The 11,449-nt window shown below is 49.1% G+C and overlaps 1 protein-coding gene across 1 annotated transcript; it reads left to right on the top strand.

The window, feature by feature from the left end:
- The first annotated feature begins 1,044 nt into the window (after positions 1–1,044).
- On the top strand, positions 1,045–9,673 carry LOC311376111 (receptor-type tyrosine-protein phosphatase delta-like). The gene is made up of 7 exons (XM_084490995.1): positions 1,045–1,576; positions 2,776–2,870; positions 3,648–3,898; positions 4,245–4,332; positions 5,986–6,198; positions 6,495–6,658; positions 9,412–9,673. The coding sequence occupies exons 1-7, from the start codon at positions 1,069–1,071 to the stop codon at positions 9,617–9,619; spliced, it is 1,527 nt and encodes a 508-aa protein (XP_084347121.1). The 5' UTR covers positions 1,045–1,068; the 3' UTR covers positions 9,620–9,673.
- The last annotated feature ends 1,776 nt before the right edge of the window (positions 9,674–11,449 follow it).

Below are 11,449 nucleotides of genomic sequence, written 5' to 3'. Positions count from 1 at the left end.
AGGGGTGGCTCCCATTCCCCATCCCCCCCCGCCTCCATCAACACTGATGGGGTGGGCCTTAAAGAGAGTTAGAGTGCATGTCATCCGCCCGCCGCCGCAGAACTGGGCCACTCTGAAGAATGGCGTCTAGACCCCGGGAATCATAGCTCATCTATTTTACAGGGGAGACTGCTCTCAGGGGGGATGGGGAGGTGGGGCGGGCTGGGGGGGGGGGGGTAGACAGAGAGACACACTCTGCACCCCTTCTCTCTCTCTCCCTCCTCCCGCTGAAAGTTTTAGTGATGCTTTGCAGCAAGGGAGTCATTCCGGGATGCTGTGCCATGAAATCTTAATGGGAACAGCGATCGCCCCAGGAATTTACAAGGTTCTTAAGCCTTGTCTTCCCACCACCCCCCCCCCCCCCCCCCAACCCCCACCTGCTACTGTAAGCCAATAGCTGAACACAGAATATACATGTGGTGTGTCGGGGGTCGGTGCGTTCCCGTCGCTTTGTCTTCCTCATTCCTGCCGCTGTTCCTCAATCGCTGCGCTGGCTAGTGCACGCTGCCGCTTGTGGTCGATTAGGCGACGCTTTAATGTCACACAGCCGAGCCCGCTCCACTGCGCTTGTCTCCTGGTCCTTTCCTATGACTGACTGGCATGCGTTGCTCTGCCACAGCATCAAGGCTTCGTTGTAGTTCCGCGTTGACTCCCAACGCAATGACCAGGCAAGCCGCTTCGACGCAGTCGTGAACCTGTTTGGGTTCTGCGTCGGGGCTATGTCGGGTTCACGTGCAGCGGACCAATCACAGCCATTGCCCCTGCGTCGCCTCGACTCACGGTTGCACTTGTTGGGAGGCGCACGTCAGGCCCTTGCGGTGGACGCAAGGAGGGTCCGCAAGGACGGAATGGGGCCGTAAACCCCCTTGCGTTGCGTCAACGTTGAACCATAACTTAGCCTTCACACTGACGATAACCTCCCTTGTCTCCCCTCTCCCCCCAGTGCCCGGGCCGCCCTACCTGTCAGTGGCTCAGGACTCTGAGACGTCGGCAGTGGTCCGCTGGGACCCGCCGGACCCCCTCAACGGCATGGACCTGCAGGGCTACCGCCTGCAGTTCGGCCGCAAGGACATCTCCCCGCTGGCCACGCTGGAGTTCGACGCCCAGGAGCACCACTACTCGGTGGGCAGCATCCACCGGGGCACCACCTACCTCTTTAAGATCGCGGCCAAGAGCCGCGGGGGCTTCGGCGAGGAGGCGGCGATGGAGCTCAGCGTGCCCGAGAACACGCCGGGCGGCTACCCCCACATCCACGCCCCGTCCAACGTGACCTGCTGCTCGGTGGAGCTGTCCTGGGCGCCCCCCGTGCTGGCGGAGAGGAACGGGGCCATCACGGAGTACACGCTGGCCTACAAGGAGGCGGGCTCCGGGGGGCCGCCCCGCGAGCTGCGCCTGGGCCCCGGCCTGTCCAGCTTTGTGCTCAACAGCCTCAAGCCGGACTCGGCGTACGATGTGAAAATACGAGCGCACACCAGTGTAGGTCCCGGGCCCTACAGCCCGCCGATCCAGTATCGCACAGTGGCCTTTGAGCCCACAGGTAGGGTTTCTATCGCCATCCGACCAGGGAGGGGTGTTTTTTCTTTTTTTTACTGGAAGAGGTCTTAACGAGTAGACGTAGATACACAGAAACCGGCAACAACAACCGCAACCAAAACGGGGAAAAAAAACCGTCCCACCTCCCCCCTCCCTCCTTCAACCACCTTCACTTCTTCTTCACTAAAGATTGCGATTTTAATCCTGTTTGCTGTGGAAAACTCACTTCACTAACCCCCAAACAAGGTAAAAATGCAAGTCGGTAGGGTACAGCCAGGTCAGTTTGAGGTAGCGGGGCGGACCCCCTCCTCTCTCCCAGATCCAAGGTAAGTGCCTGTTGGGTGAGACACACGCCCGCCGGCCGTCCCTGCAGCCCTGAGCACGCTCACGTCACACCACGCATCCAAAGGTAGGATGAAACTCACTCCCCCGAGACGGACCTTTTTTCTAAAGGATGATAGAGAGGAGATTTCTTGGTTCTTCCTTTTTTACTTTCTTTTCTTTGCTTCAGACTTCTGAGTTTTTCTTTTTGAGATAACCCCCCCCACCCCCGTTTCCCACTTAAACCACCACCTCCCCACCCACACCCCCTTCCCACACTAACTCTTCCCCCTCCCTGTGTCCCGTTGTTGGGACGGTTTGCGGCATGGCATCCCCCCAGATGCACTGCTGAGGTCCGCTGGCATGCTGTGTTTTGGGTCTGTCTTCTGCGTCGTGCCTGGCAGCGCGTGGACAGTGCCAACCCAGCCTCGCTTAGAGAGAGAGAGAGAGAGAGAGCGAGAGAGAGCTCAGGGATGTGTTTATTCGGGCCTCCATTTTGTTTGGTTCTTCTGGTTCAAATGGATCGGGTGGTTTGAGCGTTTGTCCAGAGATGGGTTGGCACTCCCTGCGTCGGCTCGCCAGGCGACACCACCCCACCCCCCGCCCACCCCCCCCCACCCCCCCGCGTTGCCCCATGGGTCTGTTGTTCATGAGTCTCTCGTGCTGTGTGTCTTAACCAATCGGGGTTGCCCTTGTCACAGCCAATCACGTGTCACTGACCACTCACTGTCCCCCACTCAGGAGGAGGACTTTTTGCAGGAGACCGACGACTGTTTGACTTTTAACGAATTGCTCATTTTTCCCCCCCCGATTTTTCTTATTTTTTGTCTTTCGCCCTCCGCTTCCGTGTGCTAAAGTTGTGCCGTCTGTACTTTTCGCCAGATGTTCCAAAAAACTTCACGGTCAGGTGGGCCACCAAAACCACAGTGATGGTGGCGTGGAAGTTTTCTGAGAGCAGGTCTCCGTACAAATGCACAGTAAGTAGCCGAGCCCGGGAAGATTCAACCTGACAGGGGGATGAATTATAGATGTTTTCCTTTTCTTTATGATGGCTTCAGAGTTTGCTTTATTCCTGGTTTCATTTCAACCTTCCCCTGACACCACCACAGAGAAATAAAGAGGGAATGGCAGATGGTGGAGGGGTGGGTTGATGTATTTTACACACAATGCATACACCACTTAAGATTAGAAGGGAAAAGAGGGTGTGACAGCAGAAAGTACAGGCTGATTATATGAATAACGTTCGTTCCTATGTAGCTTTGTTCCTTCCTTTTTGTGTTTTATTTCTCAATCAAAGCTGTCATTCAACCTATCCAGACATGGGTCTATCCCTTTATCCAGCTTTTCAATCATTCCACCTGTCCTTCAAACTACCATCTCCCATTCCCCAAAACCTTTCCCTTATATTCATACATAGAGATGGATGGATGGATGGACCAATGGTTAGTGGGTAAAGACTAGTGCAATTCTGTCATTCTATGGTCCAGTTCCGGGAAACATTTTGCCTAACACTCCTATCGAACCATTTGCTCATCGTTGCAACCGTCTATTATTTATTTCTGCCTCTACATTTCCATTCCTCTTATTGTATTGTATACAGACACGTGTGATGCAACGTGTTACATCCCATCCTGTACATCTTGTATTTGGTGCTGTGGCACCTGAAATCCCCTCTGGAATCAATAAAGAGATAAAGAGCAGCCTTATCTCACGGTCCACGCCTGCCCTCTCTCCCCTTACCCTCGCCCCTCCAGATCGAGTACAGCCGGCAGAAGATGGACATCGACGCCCGGCAGCTGAAGGCGCTGGTCTCGGGCCTGAGACCCAACAGCACCTACGAGTTCCGGGTCACCTGCATGGAGCGGTCGGACGGGGGCACGCGGCACCGCGTGGCGGCCAGGACCGCGCCCCTCATGCTGGAAAAGAAGCCCAGGCTGGAGATCGACGTGGACCCGGACAGCGCCCTCACCATCTCCTTCCCCCCCGTGGAGAGCAAAGACATCAAGTGCGTGGCGTTCAGCGCTCGGATGTGGACCCGTCTGCGTGTCTGTTTCTGTTATCTTTTTTGTAAACTTTCGTTTTGGGAGGAAAAGATCCAGAATGTTAGAATTGATCTTCTCCATCTGTCTGTCTGTCTGTCTACCTGTCCCTCTGTGTCAGTCAGTCTGTCTGTCTGCCTGTCTCTTTGTGTCTGCCTGTCTGTCCGTCTGTGTGTCTGTCTGTTCCCAATTCTCTTTTTTTTAAAACTTGGTTTTGGGTTGCAAAAACAATTGTCCAGGATTTCTGGACATTTCAAGATAATAAATATAAAAGTAATTTGATTAAATCATTTTTTTCCGGTGTGCTTGCAGGAACTTCTACTTGGTGGCCGTGCCGCTGAAGCGGACCACCGGGACGGTGAAGAACCTGAAGACCCCCGATGAGATGGACATGGACGAGGTAACCACGGAGACCCCCGACCATAGGAAGGGCTAGCACCCCACCTGTAGTCCTTCTCTCCGCTTCCTTTCTATTTTTGTATCCTAATTACTGTTTTCATATTACTATATTTTCTCCATTGGTGGGAATTTATTTGGTTATTTACTATTATGTTTTTTACTACTCCGTTGGTAAGATTTTATTAAGTTATTTACTATTTGGTCATTTTCTAATCACTGCTGGTAAGATTTTCTTTAGTTATTAACTCTTAGTAACTCTTAATGATGCTTTCATCTCAAACTTTTAGTAAATGAGTAGGTAGGAGTTAGAGCCCAAAGGTTGCTGACACTGGGGATCGAACCCAGTACCTTTTGGCTGGGAGTTCCCGGCCACGCCCTAGCCAGTAAACTACAACGTGCTGCTGTCTTTATGTACATTATGCGTTCTAGTGTTTCTCCAGACACTTGGCAAATTTGCAAATATAAATCAGGCTTTGTGAGAATTACGCACACACTAGGCTGATTATCGCTGAGCACAAGGGAAAAAAAGGGGGGCTGTAGTTCAGGTTGGTAATTTAGAACGAGGAAGGCTGAGGAGGTGCCAAGGCCACTCCCACACATCCCCCAGATTGGCTTACAAATGAACGCAGTTGAACATATTTATATTTCAGGGGGTTTACGTCGAAGAACCAACAAACACACACACACATGACCACGCAGTCGGCCTCCTCCTTTCCCACAGCGATGAAGGTCACAGCCCGCCACCGATCTGCCTGCCTCCTCTCCTATTGGATTGAGGATCAGCCCCATATGCCTGTCTGCACATCCTTAATCAATCGTACCAAAGGGGGGAAAGGTGGTAGTGTTGCTGTCTGATTAGCAGACAGCTAGACACCTCCAGAAGCATGTTGAACATCTCAGTACACACACCCACCTGGAGGGGTGGAGGAAGCTTGTTATACACCAACTGTGTTTGGTTTTACCCGACGCGCATGGAAAGTTTTCAATTATACTTTTAGGAAGTAAGGAAGGACGAGGCAGGAGATTGGGGTGAAGCTGGGTGAACTTAATGGATTTAATGACGGGATGAATGGATGGATAGTTTTGAATCCGGGAACAAAACAGAATCATCAAAGTGAAAATGAAAACTAAAAGGGGAGTAAATGGATTTGTGCAGCCTATTTACCTGTCTGGTGGTGTCAAACTGTTGTTTTTTTTCTGCCTGGAAATCAAAGCGGTAGATTGTTCATAATTATATATTTTTAGATGGTTGTTTTTCTTGACAAATGTTCTCGCTGTTTATGATCGTTACTGTCTCTGTGCTGTTTAACTTAAAAGTAGACAGCAGCGATGGATGAAATTAAGTCAGAAATAAACTATTGAATGGGAAGGGAAGTTGGTGCACTTTAATCTTTCAATATTTAAGGTCAAAGCAGTTTCACTTTCTTCCAGTAGTGTACTTTTTTTTTTTGGCCACTCTCTTCGACTCTTAACGTTATGTTGATTGTTTGTCATTATCGTTAGCTCATAGTATTTCTGTTTCTCGTTGTGTGTGGCCTTTCCCTTGTCATTAACTTTGTATTTATTTTATTCAGAGCTTTGCACACAACGGGCTGTATGAATAACATTGTCTGTATTGAACAAACTCGAACCCTTCGCGCTCCGTCGTCTCCAGCTTCTCCGGGAGGTGATCCCGAGACACCGGTCGCGGCGGCAGCTAGCCCAGCTGGACCAGAGGAAGCCCTACGTCATGGCGTGCTTCCGGCAGCTTCCGGCCAGCTACATGGTGGGCTCGGAGCATCGCCACAGCAGCTGTGAGAACAAGCCCCTCGAGTCGGGACAGGAGTACGTCTTCTTCCTGCTGGCCGAGCTCAACACCACCTCGGGGGTGAGTTCACGGCTGTGCTGTTACCACTGGGGGTCGCCTGGTTTGGATGCGGCGCCGTTTCAATCGAGGTGTCATTTAAGAGTTGTCAAATCCGGAAAGGAGATTTTCAGTAGCTCGGTTTCCGCGACTCGCGTCGACATTCTGCGACGTCTCCGTCCCGAAAGATGTTTTATCAAGTCAATATTATACATTAAGGTTATTATTAAAGAAAAAGAAAAAACTTTTTTTTTTTTAAGATTGATTAAAAAAAACATGGACGCCATTGAATTCTGTCGCTGTCTTTGTGTTTTTTCCAGAAAATGTTTGCGACCAGCCCGTACACGGACACGGTGCTGACCCCGGAGATCGTGGACGTGCGGCAGGTGGAGACGGGGGCCGACGGCCTCATCTGGGTGGTGGGCCCCGTGCTGGCCGTGGTCTTCATCATCTGCATCGTCATCGCCATCCTCCTCTACAAGAAGTGAGTCGGTGGATGCGAACGCAAGGGCAGCCATTTTGCATGCTTTTGCCCTGTACATTAAGTCTTGTTTCTTACAGTGTAACATAGATGATGGGTGTACACTGAAATATACCAAAACAATTTTACAATTTTACCAAAACAATCACATAACTCAGTTATGTGAATGTGGTTTTCACTGTGAAATACTTCACATTAACATGTATTTACACTGCAAAACACATCTGATGCTTACTCTTGTAAATACAGCGTCAGTTGCATGCTTGAAAAGCATTCTTGTCAGCATGGTGACAAGAATAGAAATCCATGAACCAGGCGGTTCTAATCATCAAACGATTGAGAATCAAACCCCTTGCCCTAGCAGTGGGTGTTAGTGCCTTGCTCCATCCATTGGACCGATCAATGAATGGATACCCTATAACTTGCTATTTACGTTCTTTGCTTGGGTATAAGGTGGATTCAAAATCATCGAATGTTAGGGAGCATGTTGACCATGGAGCTCATTTGAATTAATCAGCATGAAATCAGCACATTGTGGAGTCATTTCCCAGCAAATACAATTCCAATTTTGCAAATTAAGTTTGCAGTTTTCATCTTTAGGATTTTTTTCTTTTGAAAAAAGCCCTCACATAAATCTTTCTGTGAACCATCTAAAGAGAAAATAAGGTCCAACTCAAAGGGAGAAGTGTTAATTGAAAAAATGATCCCTTCATTGGATGTGCTAATTCAAATAAATAGGACAAACATGTATCTCTACCTAATAAGAGATGAATGGCTTTGGTACGATTTTGGTTTTTTTCTCCCTGAAGCACAAAGGAGAAAAGAGAGACAAAAAGAGAGACTTGATTCACTGAGAAACTCCAGATAGTAACTAATAACTCCAACAGAAAGGAACTCTTCATTGGATCAGCGTTGAACCACTACGTTACAGCGTAGGACTAGATGGTGCTACTGAATCAAAGAGCTTTAGCTTCAACAAGCTATTTATTTCCATGGAATCACCTTATTCACTCTTATCTAGGTCCCCGCTAGTGCAGCTGTTGTAAAACACAGCTGAGGGTTGCAGGGATCACTCTAACCACCTCAGAGAATCGCACAGCTGCTCCCCATAGCGGGGAGTCTGATCTGAATCAAACCCCAGCCAGAGTCCCCCTCTGAGGGCTTCTGAAGGGGAGGCTTTTGGTGCTATCTCACAGCTCACTCCAGGTTGTCAGCCTCGCTAGCCCGCAGGGTTGAGCCCGGGGGGGGGGAGACAGGCACCTGACGTGCACTGACTACCAGAGCGGACTACATCCCGTCGTCAGTCAGTTAGCCAATCAGTCAGCCAGCCAGACAGACAGACCGAGAGATAGTGTTTGTGAGCAGGGCTGGAGCTGTGAAGACGAACAGGAGTTCAGCGCGCTGCTATCAGATGAACCCCTGCTGTCTGACCTTGCCTTACCTCTGTCTTTGTCGGGGTAGAGAGAGTAACATCTCTCCTTGGATCTCTCTCTCTCTCTCTCTCTCTTTCCTCCCATTTATCTTCCCATCTCTCCCTGGTGAATAGTCTCTCCCAGGCCTGCCCTTGGCCATAACCCCCCCTTCCCCCTACTACCTCCTCACTCCCACAGCCCCACCAATCACACACACACACACACACACACACACACACACACACACACACACACACACACACACACACACACACACACACACACACACACACACACGCACACACATACACATACACACACATACTCACACAGCCAGAGGCAAAAACTCACAGCACCAAATCACATGCACACTCAAACTTGCGCACGCACACACAAAGGCGATATAAACTCCCATGCGCGCACACGTATATGTTCAAACACGCACACGCAATTATAGGCCAATGACCGGTTTCCGCCGGATCGGTAATCTCCCCCTCTGTGTTGAACAATTGTCCCACGTGTGTCCACACGCATACGCTTACACAACCACGCACGCACGTGGGATTGTGCATGCTGATGAGGTGTCATGGCGGTTGTGGGGGCAGCGGAGGACTCGGTGCATATCAAACTGTTCTCTATTGATCGCTCTCTCTCACCGCTCCCTCTCTCTCTCTCCCTGTGTGTGGTGCTCCCTCTCCCCCTGTCCCTGTGTTTATTTGATTCTTATTGCTCTCTCTGGAAACAGCAAGCCCGACAGGTAAGTTTTCAGCCACCCCTCGCCCGCCATTTCTCTTAGAGACAGACCAAAAGTGTCTCTGCATCACAGACACTTTTAATGAGCGGTTGGAATGTCAAGGTCGCGGTAGGGGTGTCGCTGTCTTGTGTGTGTGTGTGTGTGTGTGTGTGTGTGTGTGTGTGTGTGTGTGTGTGTGTGTGTGTGTGTGTGTGTGTGTGTGTGTGTGTGTGTGTGTGTGTGTGTGTGTGTGTGTGTGTGTGTGTGTGTCATCTGTACGTGTGCAGACACAACTAGACTGACTGTATTGACCCAAGTGCACAGACACTCTCTCACTCTCTCTCAATATCACCCTCACTTACTCAATCACAAGAACACACACACTTGGACACTTACCTAAACTGAGCGGGTATATTCCTGAGAATATCTCAGGAATATACGTGTGTACTTTTAGGCTATACTTCTTGAGTTTAAACTTTAGGAGTACATGTTCTCTGCCGCTGTCAATGCACAGGACTGCGTTGGTTTGAGCTCAGTGATCGCAATGAATGAAAATTTTTTTTTTTTATCATCCATTTTCTCCTCCTCCCCCCTCCCCTCCCCCTCGCCAGCCGCAAGAGAAAAGAGGCGGAGCCACGTACCAAGTGTATGCTAAACAACGCTGATATCACCCCCCACCACCCCACCGACCCCGTGGAGATGAGACGCATCAACTACCAGACGCCAGGTAACCGAGCCCTTGACCGACCAATCAGATGCCGGCTCTTATGGCCATGCGCTACAGTAGAGGTTACCAATTCAAACATGTGTCCGAACTAGTGATGTTTTTCCCTTATTTTTTAAATTTTTTACATTTTTAAAATAATTAAATTATCAATAGTAAATTATTATTTTGTATTATTAGTGTTGATATTATTATGATATTATTGTATTTATTATTGTATTGATCAGAAGATATAAATAAATTATCATTATCATTATTAGAATTTGTGTTTTATGCAAAATGTCATAGTTTTTTTTTTATTCCAGTTAAAGAAGGAAAAAAATATTGTTTATAATCCTAATGAGAGAAAATCAAATTAAGGGGAGAAACATAGCGCTTGATTACGCTATTTGGAGAGAAATTATATTACGACTGATTAAGGAGGGATTCTATCCACGGGACCTTGTGGGCTCAAAGCTGGGCTGATTCAGGGTTCTCATTGTGTATACCTTATTCAATGACACACACACACACACTGTGCTCTTCAACATATACCATTACACTGTGTTCCAACCACACTGGGTTTGTTAAACTCAATGCAAATGGTTGAGAGTAACCATGGGGATATTCAAATCAGTTCCATTGGTTAGTTTTGTTCGTTTTTTTACCCCAAAACAAGTGTGAGATTAATCTTTTTTTGATGAAGTGAATATGGTACATGATTGCCCACGTGTGTAAAGACTTTACACTGTCTCACGCACACCCACAAAGAAACGCACACAATCGCACACTTCCCATCTATTTCCGTGCCACTCTGCTAAACCTCCACCCACACATTGATTTATCTTACACCGATATCAATCCTCCAATACGGTGGTGCTTCCATACAAGATATCCTTTGCAGCGCCGTAAATCATCTCACTTTGTCAAGGTAGATCTTCTCCACGTATCTACCATCCCATGATATCACCACACCTGTGTTTCCTTTCTTTAACTACTCACTCACCAAGTCATTACGTTTTTTTGCGCAAACTGCCTCAAGGCTTCTTCAAATCTTTTCCTCTGTTCTCAAACTCTTCTCCAAACCAAAGGCCCCAGTGGTGCTGAGAGCTCCTCAATCCATGGCTCTCAATCTATGACTAGTCCCCCAGCCTCACTGCTGCCTGTCTTACCTCTCTGCTCTGCGGTCACCTCTGGGGGTCCAGGTCTTGTGTTTCGTTGGCTGGCGACATGATGATCGTGGCCCCTTTCCTCTCCTAACACCCACCTTCTTACACGGCGTACTTCTTTGGAGTTTTTCTCAGAAGACTCCTTTATCCAATGCGACTGACCGTTGAGTAAACGTTAACCTTTCAGTGTCATTAATGAGCAGGAATCCGGAGCAAGGCATCTTGCTTTGGAATGCCTACAGGTAGACTGTGTGCACGGGGATTCGCACCCAGGACCTTTCGGCTGGGAGTCCAACACCCTAGCCACTAGGCTCTCCTTCCCCCCCCCCCCCCCCCCCCCCTTTTGAAATCCTGATCCCCCTTTTTTCAGCGGCTCTCCATCTTCCCACCTGCCCCTAGATATCCACCTTCTTATGTTTCAATACACAGTTTAATCTCAGGCCCCTGTTCCTGTCCGGGGGCCAATGCCCGGGCCCCTAAGGCAGAGGGGAATCAATTCCCTTTTCTTTTTTCCTTGTCCGGTTCCTGGAGATACACGGCGCACAGCCCGAGACCCACACTTACCTCGCACACGAGAACACATTTATACGTATAGTGCGTACGCACGCAGCAAATTGAGCCGCTTCCATTCGCTGCCCGGCTATTTACCTGGGTCAATCCTCTCTCTTATCTCTGAGCTTTTTTTCAGTGACGACTAGAGAAGCTTTAATTGCTTTTTTTCCTCCATTTGTCTCGCGGACTCCCAGTGCTCCTTGCCCTTCACTGCCTATACTTCCC

This window comes from Micromesistius poutassou (genome assembly GCF_964030765.1).
Source record: "Micromesistius poutassou genome assembly, contig: SCAFFOLD_6090, whole genome shotgun sequence".
Lineage (NCBI taxonomy): Eukaryota > Metazoa > Chordata > Actinopteri > Gadiformes > Gadidae > Micromesistius > Micromesistius poutassou.
Note: the sequence above shows the minus strand (reverse complement) of the source record. Positions and strands in the feature narration are given on the sequence as shown.